Below are 18,812 nucleotides of genomic sequence, written 5' to 3'. Positions count from 1 at the left end.
TTTTTTAAAAAAATGAGACATATCTATACCACTGACATGAAAAGATGACCACAGTGTATTACTAAGTGGAGATGAAGGTTATGGAAAGAGTGTATACATACATAGTCTTGATATTGTGAAAGAAAAATAAATATTGGGGCCCTCAAATCACTAAGCTAAAGGGAAAAGTCAAGTTGGGAACTGCTCAGGGCAAACCTGCCTACCATTCTATTCAAAGACACCCCTCTGCTCACTGAGATAAATGCATATCTGATTGCCTCCTTTGGAGAGGCTAATCAGAAACTCAAAAGAATGCAACCACTTGTCTTTTATCTACCTATGACCTGGAAGCCCCCTCCCTGCTTAGAGTTGTCCTGCATGTTTGTTTCGAGATGTCCCACCTTTCTGGACCAAACCAATGTTCAACTTACATATACATTGATGGATGTCTCATGCAACCCTAAAATGTATAAAACCAAACTGCTCTGGCCACCTTGGGCACATGTCATCAAGACCTCCTAGGCCGGGCGCAGTGGCTCACGCCTGTAATCCCAGCACTATGGGAGGCCGAGGTGGGTGGATCACGAGGTCAGGAGATCGAGACCTTCCTGGCTAACACGGTGAAACCCCGTCTCTACTAAAAATACAAAAAATTAGCCGGGTGTGGTGGCGGGTGTCTGTAATCCCAGCTACTCGGGAGGCTGAGGCAGAAGAATGGCTTGAACCTGGGAGGCGGAGCTTGCAGTGACCTGAGATCGCGCCACTGCACTCCAGCCTGGGCGACAGAGCGAGACTCCGTCTCAAAATAAAACAAAAACAACAAACAAACAAACAAAAAAAACTCCTGAGCCTGTGTCACGGGCCCATGTCCTCAACCTTATCAAAATAAACTTTCTAAACTAACTGAGAGCTGTCTCAGATTTTTGGGGTTCCCAATATTATCCAATGTCTTTAATAAAATTCATATTCCATGTGTATGTTTGCATATGTATTGAAAAAGACTGAAAAGTGTATTCATGGAATTGTTAAAACTTATAATCACTGAAGAATGACACAATTACTTTCTCTTCTATATAGTTTGAATTTTTGTATCAAGTATATATTAACCTTTAAAACATCAAAAATATTCTCATCTGGAGAAGAAAATTTTCCACTATGAAAAGAGGAGAGTGTTAACATGGTATTATCTCTTAAGAAAAAAAAATCTTGTTCTGGGTCATGGATATCAACAAAACTCATTTTGAATTTTATGAATTTCTATAGCTGAGATTGGTCTCAAAATTAAACTTTCACTCCAGAATTATTGCTAAAGAAAGCTCAGTGTTTTGAGAGTTTTGAGACCAAAGATGATGCTCAGAGAGGCTATTCTGCATCAGAGAAAATTTTCTAATTTTTCCCAGCCCAGGACACACAACCCCAAGTTTGTGATTTGTCTTCTAGGACTATATTATTATTATTACTACTATTATTAATATAAGCTGCCACCTGCTGAGTAAGGTATATGTTAAGGAACATATGCAAGTATATGCTAGGCAACATGCAAAATACTTGGCATTTAAGATTGCCAATCTAAACAATAGCCATAAAGCATAGTTTTTCAATTTTACAGATGAGAAAGCTGAGTGTCACAGAAATTAACTAGCTTGCCAAAGGTCACAAGCTAGTGAATAGTGCCAATCAAATTTCAACATGTCTTAATACCAGAGCTCATGGTTGTTTTATTCCATCACACAGTTTATAAGGCAACCAAGAAAATGTCACAGGTATGTTCATGTCCATTGAATATAAGCTTTAATACAATGACAAAGTTGTAAAGGATGATAGTCTCTTCACAGCACAGAATTGCCATCAAGAATCTTGCAGCAGAAGGAATAACATCTAGATGTGGAGAAGCTTGGCAAGCCACAGAATAAATGCAGGAATTTATTCTGCATTTATTCACATTTCACCTAGTGAGAGAGGATTTTCGTCAAGAGGGAAGTTAACACCCAGATGGCAAATGTATTTCACAGATGCCTGACGTTTGTGGTTTCTTACTCGATCAGAGTTCACTGGGGGAAATCTCACAGCAAAAGTGCCTCCCAGAAAGAATACTCAGTGTTTCCTTGTAATCAAAATTGTTCCTGGATGAACTGCTCCTGTTCTGTCTCTTTATCAGCATCTCATCACAGTTAATGCCTATTGTGGCATCTGCTGCTATCTGGTGTTTTCATTCCAGCACATGGTTCTCACTTTGTCTGCAAACTTAAGGTACCTGTGTCTTCATCCCAATGTGCCATCATCCCAATGTGCCATCTCTCACTTTTCCCCTTCCTCTCTCATTCCTCTTTCCTTTTTTTCTCCTTATTTTTCTCTTTCTCCTCCTCTCTAACCTCTTCCCCATTTTTCTCTCTCAAACATTATTTCCCAAGTGTCTACTATGAACCAGAAACTCATGCCTACTGTTTGCCAGAAATGCTCTGGATGTACAACTCCCCCTTCAAGAAGCTCACAGTCTGAGGCCGGATGCGGTGGTTCACGCCTGTAATCCCAGCACTTTGGGAGGCCAAGGTGGGTGGATCACTTTAGGTCAGGAGCTCCAGACCAGCCTGGCCAACATGGTGAAACCCTGTCTCCACTAAAAATACAAAAATGAGCCAGGTGTGGTGGTGCACTCCTGTAATCCCAGTTACTCAGGAGGCGAGGCACAAGAATCGCCTGAACCTGGGAGGCAGAGGTTGCAGTGAGCTGAGATTGCGCCATTGCACTCCAGCTGGGCAACAGAGCAAGACTCTGTCAAAAAAAAAAAAACAAAAAACAAACAAACAAAAAAAACCAAGACGCTCATAGTCTGGAGGTCAGAAACATAACCACATATGGTTATGATGTGCAAAGTGCTATGACATCATAGAAGAATTATGGCTTTTCAGAGAAATTGAACCAAAATCTCATGTTCCTTAAATCCATTTGCATGTTACACTCTTATAAAGTTTATGATGTGATTAAAAACTGCTTTGCTTATTGATTAAAGAGTTCCAGGCTTTCTGGAAGGAGGAGCACAGATTAATGGAAAGAGTAATGGACTCAGAAAACCTGGATACCTTGAGTCCAGGAGTTCAAGACCAGCTTGGACAACATAATGAAATCCTGTATCTACTAAAGATACAAAAAATTAATCAGGCATGGTGACATGTGCCTGTAGTCCCAGCTATTCAGGGAGGCTGAGATGGGAGAATCACCTGAGCCTGGGAAGTCAAGGCTGCAGTGAGCTGAGATCAGCCCAGGTAATTGGAGTGAGACCCTGTCTACAAAAAAAAAAAAGAAGAAGAAGAAAACCTGGTTACTAGGGCAACTCTGCCACTATTGTTTGTCTAACCTTGGTCCATTTTCTCATAAAAAACTAACTTCACTATATATGTATAAAATATCTTCTACCTATAATATTTTGAAATTTCTTGAATTCTAAAGGGTCTGAATGTTTTTAGGACATATATCCACATGAAATAAGATGGTTAACCAGTACAAACATTTTGGAGAGAAATTTGGCAGTACATTTTTAAAGCCTTAAAGTATCTATTTATTTGACCCAACATTTTCATTTCCAAAAATGTATCCTATGGATATCATTGGAAATATCTGTTTTGATATTTGCATAGTGATGGTCACTGGGGTACAGTATTCCCTATTGCAGCAAAAAAGCCCTGGAAACAAACAAGACGTTTTATTGTAAAATATTGATTATACGTGGTATATAATACAGTATACATTCCATCAGTGAAGACTTTGGAGTCGTTAAAAATGGTATGGTACCAGTATACTTATGGACACAGAATCATATTCAGAGTACATGGTTGTATTATCAGTGCCTAGAATACTGCTTGATACATAGTAGATTTTAAATACATTTTATGAATATTCTTTAAGTGAAAAAGTCAATTCTAAAGCAGTGTGGACTATAATGCCATTTAGAAAATAGTATATTAATATATACAAAAAGTCTGGGGAATGTATATCAAAATGTTCAGTGGTAATTTCTGGATGAGTATTTATTAGTAAATTTTATTTTCAAATCTCCCCACCAATTTCCTAGTCCCACCTCAATCCATTTTCTACTCTTCATCCAAGATATTCTTGGAAAAACTCAAATCTGACTATGCTACTACCTCACTAAATTTCCTCAGTTATTCTATACTGCTCTTTAGCTAAATCCACAATGTTCAACCTAGCTTGTGAGGCCTTCCTTGCTCTAAACACTAATTCTCTACTACCCCTCATACACATTCTTGCCACTCAGCATTTTTCAATTTGCCATAAGGCACAGCCTCCCTCGTGTTTCCGGACTCCCATTAGGTGCCCCCATAAACTGTTCTGTCTGTGTAGAACAGTACCTCTCTGGCCCCACTTTTCCCAGCACACTCTGAGCCATCCTTCAGCCTTATTTTGGATGTCAGGGCTTTGGGAAGTCATTGCTGATCCCCTCCACCCTGATCAAGGCTGCATGAGGTACAATTTCACTCCCATAGCATCCTGTGGGGGTTTTTTGTTTGTTTGTTTTATTTTGTTGTTTTTTTGAGACAGAGTCTTGCTCTGTCGCCCAGGCTGGAGTGCAGTGGTGCGATCTCAGCTCACTGCAAGCTCCGCCTCCCGGGCTCACGCCATTCTCCTGCTTCAGCCTCCCAAGTAGCTGGGACTACAGGCACCCGCCACCACGCTTGGCTAATTTTTTGTATTTTTAGTAGAGATGGGGTTTCACCGTGTTAGCCAGGATGGTCTCGATCTCCTGACCTCGTGATCCTCCCGCCTCAGCCTCCCAAAGTGCTGGGATTACAGGAGTGAGCCACCGCGCCCGGCCTTTTATTTTTTTTAAACGTATAATCCTTTGACCTCTTAGTGGTCCTCGTGTAGCTTTCCCCACTTGTTTTATTTATCCTTGGACCAGAGCATCAAGCACAGTGACTGGCGCTTACTAGGCATTTAGTGAGTACATGGCTGAATGTCTTCTTTGCATTTAGCTCTATTTGTGTAATTTAAATTACAGAATATATATGCTATTTTAAAAAGCAGATAAAATGTAAATGGACTGAGATTGGCAAAAGTGAGGCTATGAACAGAAGTTTGGAAGAGACAGGGTATGTTCCTTCTTGTGGATTGAAAACAATTCTCATAAAAACAAGTAGCAGTTTACATACTATCACAGCTTCGGAGGGCCACACCTGAAATTTTTCCCTTGACTCTGTCACAAACAACACTGGGGAGGGGGTCAATCAGGATTTAAATGCAAATACTTACATCTGCCATTTATACCTCAATGCCATTTAAAGTAACCTGATTGATTTTCTCCTATATCAACAATGAACTAGACAGAACTACCACATGTCAGACATAAGCCTTGGGGATACAAGGATGCATAAGACATATCCTCTATCCCCAAAGAGCTCACACCTGGGAATTAGAAGGGGAATAACTTAATGTTACATGAATACAAAGAAGAGAACAAATGTGAAATGTTTACGTGTGTGTGGGTGTGTGTGTGTGTGTGTGTGTGTGTGTTTCTGTCTGTCCCCTTGGACATTTTCTAGGGATTTGGTCTCTTTGGCCCACAGTCAGTTCATAGTGAAGCTTGCTTTATTATATAAAGACAAAATAGGGCATACTACTTTACACTCAGAATGCGCTTTGCCAGCTCTTTTGTTAGCTCCTTCTTGTACCCACTACACTATGTATGAAGAGTCCCTTTAATGAGTAAGAGGGCAAGTGAAGTGTTGGGCAACACTTCAAGGCACAACCTAAGTCTATAATTAGCCTTGAACTGATCCATAGCCTATGGCTTACTCATTCTTTCCAAAACTGTCACCATTTTGAAGTTAGAGTCAAGAGTCAGTGACCGCTTACTGTGCAGTAAATGACACACAAACTTGTACAGAGCTACCTTTACTTTGCGTCTTTAACCCAGGGTAGGAAATGTAAAGCAATTCTCATCTTAAATGTTCCCACTAGTCCATAGGGAGAGAGAACCAAATAAAATATGCTTGATTTTCCTGTCGGGGTTTCGTCTTAAAACTCTTAACAAATCCCAAAACATTGGTAATAATAATGCATTAAGAAAGGAACTTTGTTTCAAATAAAAGGAGAGCCTTGGCATGATCCTTAACCTATGACATACGTGCTGTGAAAACACTCCCCCTCATCAGGGCTTTGTCCCTACTCCTCATCATCCAGAGAGAGGGTATGTTTCCTCTTCAACCTAAAAATTGTCAGAAAAAATGCTCTCATTTCCTCCAAAAGAAATAAACACAGGCAAAGGTCAGAGGGACGCATTCCATGGAAGCTGTCCATAGGAGAGCAAAGTGCAAGGCAGACGGCCTGAGCCAGGGCTATGAAGCACTGAGGGTCTGGGGCTATGTCCCCAGTCTCCACATCCCCAAAGAAAAGCAAAACTCTGGCTACTGAAGACCCCTTCCCACAGCCCTAAGGAAACATTCTGACCTGGTGTGTGCATGTCTATGCTGTACTGGGGTACGTGTGGATAAAAGTATAGTCACCTCTGTGGGAATTCTTTTCATAGTCAAAGGCAAATTGTCTCCTATGCACCTTGTTTCTGAGTACTAAGCCCCTCCAAAAGGGAAGGAGTGTCCTATATACTTTCTATATTGTTTCTCAGTATCTTTCACTGCTACCCCATTGTCTCATTTCATTGCCCTTGCCCAGCCCCCATCATCTCTTAACTCCTGCCTTGTGAGCAGAGTTACATCTGCTCACTCTATCCTTTATAATCCACTCTGCCTAGGGCCACTGTATTCATTGTTCTAAAACTGAAATAGGAGCCCATGGGGGGTTTTAAACACACATACAAGCATTAAGCATGAATATGTAGTTTAAATCCGTATCTTATTCCTTTTGTTAATTTGTTTATTAATTCAAGTATTTGGTGAGGAACCAGGTGCCAGGAACTTTAAGTCATGCATGGGATAGAGTTTGGGATGGAGAAGGGAAGTCAGGAATGAGGATAGATCGGGAATGGGATGAATGTATCTCTCATTTTGTATACATTACATGCTAATGAAATGTGATAAAAGTGTAAAAAAAATTGGAAGAGCTACAAGTGCCTTCTGTACAAAATATGCTAATTTCAAGAAGACTATCAAAACAAAACACCTTTTAAAATGCTTTGTACGTTATTTTGGTCCCAGGCTGGTAACTAGAATGAGAGCATGGATTACAAAAGAGAGACACAAATTATGTCTTATTTATTATTGTATTCCCTTACCCCTATGTAGTACAGTGCCTTAAGCATAACAGGCTTGCAAAAAAAGATTTTTTGTAAATTATTTGCCAGCATGCACTTTATACAATGAAACTATGTTTGAAAATGCCAATAGTATAATTTCTACTAGTTTTCAAGAAAGGATGACCACCAAAATTTTGGTAAAGTCCAGATTCTCTTCATTAATGCTTAGCGAGGATTTCCTTCACAGAGCATTGAGGCCAAGGTCGTATAATATTGAATTCGTTTTTTCATGTGATTCTTCTTATTTTGTATTGCTTCATTCACATAGCAATCCATCAATATTGTGATGAAAGACGATAGTAATTTGATGAGCGAACATTCCATTTTCTCCATGTCAGCAAGAATAACTCTTAGGTATTAAGATAAAAATAATTTTTTTAGGAGCTGAACAGTTGTTTACATTCCTGTTTATACTGCAGAGCAGGAGTTTTCGGCCTCTGCATTCAATTTCTGGACAGCTTATCATCCAGAAAGAGTTCTCTACCCTACACGAGACAAAACCTAGTGGACCTTTGCATAGTAAGAATATTAGTATTCCACAACATGTTCCATGTGTTTAGGATATACATTGAGCTGCTTTTAAGGGCAATATCTCTCAGGTAAGAAACTCTGCCAAGCCTTGTTACTCTTAACAAGTGATCATATGAAAGGTCTTCCTGTGGACTCAACTACCTTCTCACATCTTACTTCTCTCATTGCTGTTTAAGTTACCAAGATCCTTCACTATAAGTTACTACTATTCTTGTTTATATGAACTCTAAAAGAGCCAATAGTTGTTTCTAGAAAATCTCAACTACGCCATTTCTCCAACGATGATCAGGCACTGAATATGCTGGTATAGAAGATGAGGCTACTGGCCTACAAATACATTCTTCAAGGTTTTTTTTGTTGTTTTTTATAGGCGTGCTGGTGGACTCTCACTAACCCATCGAAGAAGGATTTCCTTCAGGCGTTTTACTGAATATATAATTACTTTGTATCTAACAATGAATTAATCTGAACAAAAGTCTCTTCCTTAATGGACCTTGAACTTTGCTCACCAGGAACATATATCTGTATATGTCAGGGTGGCTGTGTTTGGGTGAAATTGTTCTGAAAGGTAATGGAACCAGCAGCTCCCGCAGTTTCCTGTGCCGGAAACAGTCTCTTTCCTGATCTTCCTGTGGCTGTCTTCTTCTCATCATTCAGCTAACAGCTCAATTATCTACCTTCTTTAACAGACTTTCCCGGATTGCCCCATCTAGTGCTCCAGCCCTCACAGTGGTCATTACATCAGAGTACCCCATTCTGTTTGCTGTAAAACACAGCACTACCTGTGATTGGCTTATTTATTTCATATTTCATACACAAGGTCTCTTTGTATATGACCTTCTCCAGTATTAGAATATAAGCTCATTGAGAGCAAGCAAATGCCTGCCCTGGCTGGCTCACTGTTGAATCCGCATTGGTTAGCACAATGCCTGATCACATGTTGAATAAATAAGCGAAGCTTGCTGTTACCGTGGTACTCTAAAACTTCACTGCCCAAGAGAAATATAATGTAAGCCACATATATAATCTAAAATTTTCTAGTAGCCACATAAGGAAAGTATAAAAGAAATAGGTTAAATTAATTTTCGTAATACATTCTATTTAACCTAACATATCGAAAATGTTGTCATTTCAACATGTAATCAATGTAAGAAAATGAATAATATAGGATATATTTTTATATTGTCTTCAAAATCTGGTATATATTTTATACTAACAGTTCATCTCAATTCAGATTCTAAATTTTCTTTTGAAATACTTGTCCAACATTTAGATTTCATAAAATTTACAATTGAAAAAGTAGATTGACATAGCCACATTGGTTCAAACATATTTAAAAGTTTTTCAGTAACTGAATTGAGGATCATTTCTTACATTTTAATTAAAATTAAGTAAAATTAAAAATTCAATTTCTCAGTCATACTAGCCACATTTTAAGAGCCACATGTGACCGGAGATTACACTACCAGACAGTCAATCTCTAAAACAATTATTCACAATAAAAAAGTCATGGAATCAACCTAAGTGTCCATCAGTGGATGACTGGATGAAGACAATGTGATATATATTTACCATGGAATACCACTCAGCCATAAAAAGGGATGAGATCATTTCTTTTGCAGCAACATAGGTGAAACTGGAGACCATTATCTTAAGTGAAATAAATCAGAAACAGAAAGTCAAATACCACATATTCTCACTTATAAGTGGGAGCTAAACAATGTGTACACACAGACGTACAGAGTGGCATAATAGACAATTGGAGACTCCAAAAGGTGGGAAGGTGGGAAGGTGGGAGGGGGCAAGGGATAAGAAATTACCTATCAGGGCCGGGCACAGTGGCTCACACCTGTAATCCCAGCACTTTGGGAGACTGAGGCGAGTGGGTCACTTGAGGTCAGGAGTTCAAGACCAGCCTGGCCAACATGGCGAAACCCTGTCTCTACTAAAAATATGAGAAAAAAAATTATCCAGGCATGTGGTGGGCACCTGTAATCCCCACTACTAGGGAGGCTGAGGTAGGAGAATCGCTTGAACCTGGGAGGCAGAGGTTGCAGTGAGCCAAGATCGTGCCACTGCATTCCAGCCTGGACAATAAAATCAAAACTCCATCTCAAAAAAAAAAAAAAAAAGAAAGAAAGAAATTACCAATTGAGTACAATATACACTATTTGGGTGATGATTACACTAAAAGTCCAGACTTTATTACAACTCAATATACATATGTAACAAAAATGCACATGTAGTCCGAAATCTATAGAAACAAAAATTTTAAAAAACCAAATTGCAGTGTTAGAATACACATAGTATGTATTTAAATTCAATCATTTAAAAACCTGTAGGAAGCAAATTAATTTAAAACATTACCAAAAACATCCCTCTATTAAGATTTGTCACTTTTATTTACTTTCCATCTGAACAGTCTTATTCAATGGGAAACAGGTGGATCACTAATAGCAAGCCTACCTGGATGGTACATCACCACAGTCTGTGTATCTATGCAACAGTCCAGAGTAGATGAGCGTTATTACTGTGCCATTAACAAATGCAAAACCGAACTTTATCAGGCTTTCATAGCAACTTGCTTTCCTACAGAAAATCCTGTTGCTTACAGAATTTCCTGCCACAAACATTTTTGGGAAGCCCTCAGGACACTTACACAGGCTTGTGAATCAATCACATGCTCAGCAGGTACTGTTCAGTGGGATACACAGTGTAGCGATGCATCACTCTGAAATATTTTAGTTTCTTTTTTTCCCCTAAATCTGGGTATGTTCGTGGGAATTTGCAGCACGTGTGAACAACTTCCGTCATTCTTGCATGAGGCAAAGGGAATTGAAAACCACGATTACTTTAGAAAACTAGTTTCACAGGTTGGTCACTGTATAAAAGAAGGATATTGGTTTTGGTAGCTTGTGACCACACCATTTCTAATCTGAATAAATTTGGAACTTATAATACAGTTCAGAAATTGAATGCACTTTCTCAATATGAGGAAAGTATTTTAGAATGAGGCCTATTTTTCAAAGGATCTGTGGAAATCAATGCTGTGCTCTCATTTAGGAGATAGAAAGAGTGAGGTTAAATTATCATTTCGATGAAATCTACAGTCCAGATTACTGGTGGATGAATTGAATGTACTTTTTTATTCATATAAAACATTTGAAATCAGAAATCTGGAGTACTTTTAAATCCCATTATTTATTTTGTTTTAATCGCCAGGTAATTCCTGAGACAGGAGTGTCCCAAAGAGCCTTTGCAATTATGTAAGAATCTCCGAGGCAGTTCTTATGTTCCTCAATTCAAAAGAACCACATAACTGCAATTTAAATAACACCCCCCCACACACACAAAATAAGGTCGAAGTTTATCTCAAAATAATTTCCCCTCTCTACACTGGGATAAATATGTATAGGAATAATAGGGGGAAATTCAGTGCACTGAGCATTAAGCTGTCAAAACAGGAATGTTTAAAATATCCTGTTAGTGGTTTAAAAATAATTTGTACTCTAAGTCCAGTGACTATTTGCCAGGGAGAACCAAAGTTGAGAAATTTCTATTAAAAACATGACTCAGAGAAAAAAATGCAGAGGCCGGTAATGAAGGAAATGATTGGATCTCATTCCCAATTGGTCATTCCTAAGATCACATGTTCTGAGCATCTTTAAAAGGAAGTTATCTGGACTCAAGAGGGTCACAGCACCCTCCTGAAAACTGCAGCTTCCTTCTCACCTTGAAGAATAATCCTAGAAAACTCACAAAATGTGTGATGCTTTTGTAGGTACCTGGAAACTTGTCTCCAGTGAAAACTTTGATGATTATATGAAAGAAGTAGGTAAGGAAATGCGTTGTGGAATGACTGGATTTATAATATTTTCTTTTGGGAAAAAGAGTTTACAGCTGTGTTTATAGCAATGTCTGGAAGCCCTGGCCAGAAATGAAAAATGCTGCTTTCTATAGAGAGGCTGCACACATAGCAAGTGATAATCATTTGTTTCTAGAGAAATTCTGAACCAAAGCTACAACTAATGTTTCCTAAAGGTGTAGCAATATAAAAAGGTGTCTAAATGGAATGTTTCTCGTCTTTAGAAATGATAAGATTTGACTTTATTTGCAAAACTTGGGTATCCTTGGTTTACTTAGCTCTTTGCCTGTTTCTCTTTCATCCCCTTTTGCATGTAAATTAAGCAATAACTTGGAAAAAAGTTAGTATGCAATAATTTTCATTTCAAACTGAAAGCACTCTAGTTCCTTTAATGCAAGGTTCTTTTTCAGTAACCGTATGTTAGCCAATTATTTTCTTGTCTCAATGTTAATCTATTAAAATATGTGGTTGTTTTATGATAGACAAAAATTTTAATTTCAGAAAATATGTTTCTTAAACGGCTTAAATACTTCCTTTGACTAGAAATGACATAGGATGCCATAGAATTATCAACCAATTTAAAAGGAGAATGTTACGTATATAACATACCTCTTCTTTGATAGTAGAGGTTTTTAATTTTTTAGACGCTGTTAACTTTGTCAGCATGTCATTGGATGAATGTCTCTCAGATAACTATGGAGGTAAAGCAGAAAAGACAACTTCTCACTCAGGCAGCTTCTACTTTGAAAACCTTTCTCCCTCAACCCCATGCATGACAGTCCAATAAAGTCAGAACTGGGGTTAGCAAACTGGGGAGGAATTTTATGCAACCTTAGGGTTTAGAATGTAATCATTAAATCGCAAAACACTTAACCCTCCTGTAAATTATACAGTATATATATTTTTTGCTTGTCTGTAACTATGTTTCTTGTTTTTAGATGCTAGGGAAATTGGTGACTTCAGCATGAGAAAGACTTTCTAGAATAAACTAGAGTGATTCAATAAACTAATTAATATGCACTGATGCAGAAAAGCCAGGATATGGGGCCATTTAACTATTTATTTTTAGAAAAATGTTATACTTTTAATATTTATATTTTCTAATAACACTGTGTTTTTAAATTATAAAGGACTGATTATAATTAAAGTCAATAAAACACCTTCTGCATGAAATTAGCTGCTGTAATTGAGGATGAGTGGGCAGGTATTGTCTTCATCATCAAATAAAAGCAAAATCAAGCAAATGGAGACTGGTTTTTCCCAAGGTCAGTCATTCTAGAATCACACTCAGTTTTGCCTGCATTCACGAAGTGGACTCACTTCATACATTTAATGTTATATTTTGTAACTGAGCCAGGACTTGAAGACACACCTGTGGCCATTTTTCAGACAGACAGCCAAATCGGAGCCTCAGCATTACTTATTTTGCGCCATATATCTCTCCCAGTTCTTCCCAATTTCTAACCTTTGGTTGCCTTTAGTCAAAGAAAGAGCTTAGATTTACATGCACATGTTTAAAAAATTCAGCAAATCTATGACTGTCATAAACTCTGCATGACATACACAGTGTCAGCAAGTTACTGCTATGTTAGGCTATAAATTATTCATTCCATACCTTGCACAAGAAAATATATTCCCCTTTTTAAGAAAGAAAAGTTCACAACTTAGGTGATTGGAAATCAAAGTATTGGCTTCTAACCTATTTTAAACTAAGAAATAGTGATTTATTAAATGTTAAAGTTTTCACAATTTGATGACTAGTCCCTTTCAAATATCCCCTATAAATTATTAGCAATGATATCACCATTCTAAAATGTTATAAATGTAGGAAACATTTTGCCTTTTGTAGAAATTCATGAAAATCTTCCTTTCATGGTGGAGTAATTTGAGAAAGAAGCACAGAAAAGTAGACTTGGCAACAAATGCTATGAAATGTGACTTTTGTACACTCAAAACAGACGAACCTTTAACTAAATAACTCTACATTAACCCCCAAAATTCTGTTGAAAATTCTGTCTTTGTGCCTTCTTAAATGTAATATTGAGTATCTAAGATGGAATGGTCAAGTAGCCTCAAGTATTTTATTAAGAGAGAAAAATAATAGTGGCTAACATTTTAAATATATACCTTCCCAACAACTTAACCTTTATACATATTTTTGTTGAAAATAAACAATGGGTCTCCTGAGAAGTTGTATCCAGACCAGAGAAAGGGAAGTTTAAAGAATAGGCCTACACCTATTGTTTCTCAGAGGTTGTGTTTTTGTTTTCTTTGTGGGTTTTCTTTTTTTTTTTTTTAAGTATTGGCCTGATTTTATCTGCAGGAGCTGTTTAAATTAGGCCTTTAAGAAACTCTCTGTGTCTTTTTCCTCCTGCACATGCACCTGTGTGCACACACACATTCTCTGACTTGGATAAGTACGTGAGAGAAAATGTAAATCTGACTATTTTCTTTTCCTAACTGTAGGAGTGGGCTTTGCCACCAGGAAAGTGGCTGGCATGGCCAAACCTAACATGATCATCAGTGTGAATGGGGATGTGATCACCATTAAATCTGAAAGTACCTTTAAAAATACTGAGATTTCCTTCATACTGGGCCAGGAATTTGACGAAGTCACTGCAGATGACAGGAAAGTCAAGGTGAGAAATAAGGAAGTGGCACAGAGTACATGCCTGGTTTCTAAATCATCACTGCTATAAGAAATCATTTTATGATAAAAGGAGGAACACTATTTTATCATAAGCCAAAGATCCCTGAACTCCTACATCTAAACTGTGTTTCCTTAGATATAGAGTTGGTGAATTTTTCCCCATTTTATTAAGTTGTCCTCATGTTAAAAAAGTATTATTATTTTTAGAGACAGGGTCTCACTCTGTCAAACAGGCTGCGGTGACATGGCACAATCATAGCTCACTGCATCCTCAAATTCCTGGGTTCAAGTGTTTCTCCCACTTCAGCCTCCTGAGTAGCTGGTAATACAGCTGTGTGCCATCACACCCAGCTAATTTCTTAATTTTTTTGTAGAGACAGAGTTTTACTATGTTGCCCAGGCTGGTCTCGAACTCCTGGCCTCAAGCAATCCTCCTGCCTTGGCCTCCCTAAATGCTGGAATCACAGTTGTGAGCCACCACACCTGGCGTGTCTCCAAATTAACAAAAAAATTATTAACATAATTTATTTGAGTCATACAATACATAGAGTATTTCAAGTGAATTAAAATACTATAACAATGTAAGAGAATGTTTATAAAAATGGAAGAAAGAAATAGAAAAACCACCCATACTACCATCTCAATGTAAATTTCTTTTTCATATTCCTTCACAGTATTTTTCCAATTATGTAATTTGTATAACACTCTGGACATAACGTATCCATAAGTGGTTATGTTGTTGTTTTTGAGACTCATTTTTTATCTTGTTGCAATATATTCTTGTCATTTAGAATTACTAATGACCTCAAAATATTCCTTTGAACAAAGGCACTCTATTTTAAATTTTTTTCTGCCTCCCTATGCACATTGTCATTACATTTTCTTATGCCTACAGAGCACCATAACCTTAGATGGGGGTGTCCTGGTACATGTGCAGAAATGGGATGGAAAATCAACCACCATAAAGAGAAAACGAGAGGATGATAAACTAGTGGTGGTGAGTATCTTCTAGCTACTTAATTCTGGATCTTACTGCTAGGTTATCTCATGATCACTATTCCACTTAAGGAAACAGATTTTCCTTTTGATTACCTAAAACAAAAAGAGGATTTTATTGGAATTATGCTTCCACTCTGGCATTTGCCCTTCATGCTTTTGAGTTCAACAAAGGCATGCTGTCTTCTAGGAAGCATTCTCTGCCTGCTTCCAGGCATCCTAAGGCTGTCTCCAGTGGTACCTCCACCACATTGTATTACCTATCTCTGCTTATGTTTCTCAGTCACCATACAGATTTTAAGGTACCTGGAGGGGAAAACTTGTATTTTCCTGGTCTTTATATCTCCCTATCTTATTACAATATATGGGTACATATATAGAAGTCCAGAAATGAATATCTTTGGAGTGAATATTGTTTTATTCCCAACATTCAGAGAGACAATAAATAAATCCATGGTTTAATCCCAGTGATTGACCAAGAATTGTTTTTTGTGTCTAGGAATGCATCATGAAAGGCGTTACTTCCACGAGAGTTTATGAGAGAGCATAAGCCAAGGGACGTTGACCTGGACTGAAGTTCGCATTGAACTCTACAACATTCTGTTGGATATATTGTTCAAAAAGATATTGTTGTTTTCCATGATTTAGCAAGCAACTAATTTTCTCCCAAGCTGATTTTATTCAATATGGTTATGTTGGTTAAATAAACTTTTTTTAGATTTAGAAGGTGATGTAATGATGTATTCATTGTGCTTATGATGCATTCTTAGTCATAATTGAGTGAAGGAAATGGGAAATTTGCATTATTTCTTTGTTCTGATATAAATAATAACATATTTCATAATAATTCATAATAAGGTAAAAAGGGATATCTATGAATTTCCCTAGGTAGGAGATAACAAGTATGTACCATTACTGAATATTAAATCCTTCTTTATCATAGCTACAGTTAAGTAGGTGTATCTCAGAAACCTAAGGTAGTTTTAAATGTAGTGAAATTGTCCACAGCAAGCTGGCCCAAGTGCTCACATTTTATACCCGCTCTGTCTTAGTGCGTTGCAAGAGAGGAGTATATACAGCAGTTCCCCCTTATCCACAGGGGTACATTCTAAGACCCCCAGTGGGTGACTGAAACCACAGATAGTACCGAATCCTATACATACTATGTTTTTTTTCTAAACAGAAATATCTACAATAAAGTTTAATTTTTAAATTAGGCACCATAATTAATAATAAAACAGAACAGTTATAACAATATACTATAATAAAATTATGTGTATGTGATCTCTCTTTCTGTCTCCCTCTCAAAATATTTTTAATATCTCTCCAGAATTCAGTGCAAATAATTCCATCATACTCACTTCAGAAAAGTGAAGATAGTCTTGTACATGAGTAGATTCAAATTTTATTGTCGTGGTTTCCAAAGTTTTATTTTTCTCACCAATGGAACTTTTGATTCAAATAAAATATCCAAGGGATTTCAGCTTATAAAACACACAAAAGTGATATGTGATACACACAAAAGCGATAATGAGTTTTCCAAGGTACTGTGTGTGTGAATGTGTATGTCTGTGTATGTGTGTGTCGTCTGTATGTTTTTCCCACCTCTCGTAGAAGCTACGAAGCACCTTTCCAGATTATTGAGGTTTCCTGTACGTAGACTGAAATTTACAAATCACATGCTTACATTTTATAGTAAGACAAAATCTGCCAAAGTGTATATTGCTGTTGATATAATTCTGTTTGTGATTCTCTCTTTAAAAATAAATCCAAAGGTTTTCATTTCCTGCATACTTATCCTATACATAACACCATGATATGGAGAGGCCAGAAGAGATGGACTAGTTCACTGACCATAAGAATTTACTTTTTTTAATAAAAACATAGAGTTAGACTCTCACTTTGGGTTTGAGGAACTTAAATATAGAAGATGTATAAGCATTGATTAGGACAATTCTTGGTAAACAAATGTTTATTAAGTACTAATGATGGTGCCAGGCACTTTGCAAGCTTTAAATCATTTGTCATCAAAATAATCTGATGGGAGGATTTGGATTTCTGTTTACAGATAAAGAAATTGCGGCACAGAGCTTAACATCATAAAACTGAGTAAGAAATAGATATAAGAATCTGAAATTCAAGAGAGCTATCCTGTCTTGAATATGGACCTGGAAGCCATAAGTGCCCAAGTGGTAACTTCATTCAGAAAATGTGATAAAGTCAATTTGAAGAGGATTCTGGAAGATGGCAGAGTAGGATGAGCAGGAATATGTCTTCCTACCTAGACAAAAAATGCACTGGCAGAATCTGTCTAACGTATCTATTTTGAAACTCTGAAATCTATTGAATCCTTGCAATATTCAGGGGAAGTCTTAGATGATAAGTTGCAGTTAATTTTTGGTCAATTTCAGCTCTTAACCCAGTTGCAGATACTCATACCCACCCACAACCCTCATAGGAGGCCACTGTGCACATGTTCCTGGAGCAGCTTGCAGTTAACTAGGATGGGCAATAAGAACCAAGTTTTCCAAATGTTATGGATCTGTGTTTTGATTGATGATTGCTGCTTCTGATCACAGAAGTGCAGACACATTGGCCAGCAGCTATTGTTGCACACATACACACACACACACACACAACACCCCTTATCATTGTAAGTCATTTCTTCTTGGGCTGAAGCAGCTTCCAGTGTATTTAAAAAGTCAGCTCCTTCCCTACTTTCCACATCGTATTTTTTTTCTTTTTTCTTTTTAGGATCCAGACATTAAAGACTAGGACATTCAAGCAACCACATGTATGAGGAAAATTAAAAAGTCAGTATGCATATGTAGGGAAGTCACAGGCTCAGAAAGAACCTGAGAAGACCTTAAGTTTATTCCTTAGGCTAACTCTGAAGATAGATAGCCTACAACAATAAAAAATTAAACAAAACAAAAACAGCAATTCCTCGGGTGGGGAAGAATCTGATTACCAGAGTTATCACAATATTAGATTCAGATATTCAGTTTTCAACAAAAAAACACAAGACATACAAAGAAATGGGAAAGTATGACCCATTCAAAAAATAAATTAATATACCAACAGAAACTCTTCCTGAGAAAGACCAGATGGTAACCTATTAGACAAAGACTTTAAAATTACTTCCTTAAATATGCTCAAAGAATTAAAGGATGACGTAGAGAAAGTCAAGAAAATGAGGAATAGACAAAATGAAAATATCAGTAAATAAATAGAAAACCAAAAAGGAAACCAATGGAAAATCTAGAGCTGAAAAGTACAACAATGGAAATAAAAAAATCCACTAGCAGGATTCAAAGACATATTTGAGCAGATAGCAAAAAGAATCAGTGCAATGAAAATTATTGAGGTTGAGGAACATTTAAAAAAATTCAAGAAAAATGAACAGAGCCTAAGGAACATGTGAGACACCATCAAGCAGACCAACATATGCATTGAGAGAGTCTCAGAAGGAGAAGAGAGAGAAAGAGGCAGAGAGAATAAGAAATTATGACCAAAAACTCCCC

The 18,812-nt window shown here is 37.3% G+C and overlaps 1 protein-coding gene and 1 long non-coding RNA gene across 3 annotated transcripts in view; one reads left to right on the top strand and one right to left on the bottom strand.

Moving 5' to 3' along the window:
* The window catches only part of LOC134730985 (uncharacterized), a 304,042-nt gene that overhangs the window by 182,445 nt on the left and 102,785 nt on the right, over window positions 1-18,812 (bottom strand). The window lies entirely within an intron of this gene.
* FABP4 (fatty acid binding protein 4) lies at window positions 11,474-16,499 on the top strand. The gene is made up of 4 exons (XM_003831268.6): window positions 11,474-11,612; window positions 14,109-14,281; window positions 15,188-15,289; window positions 15,788-16,499. Exons 1-4 carry the CDS (start codon window positions 11,540-11,542, stop codon window positions 15,836-15,838), a joined length of 399 nt encoding a protein of 132 aa, XP_003831316.2. The 5' UTR covers window positions 11,474-11,539; the 3' UTR covers window positions 15,839-16,499.

Source organism: Pan paniscus, chromosome 7 (genome assembly GCF_029289425.2).
Source record: "Pan paniscus chromosome 7, NHGRI_mPanPan1-v2.0_pri, whole genome shotgun sequence".
NCBI lineage: Eukaryota > Metazoa > Chordata > Mammalia > Primates > Hominidae > Pan > Pan paniscus.
Note: the sequence above shows the minus strand (reverse complement) of the source record. Positions and strands in the feature narration are given on the sequence as shown.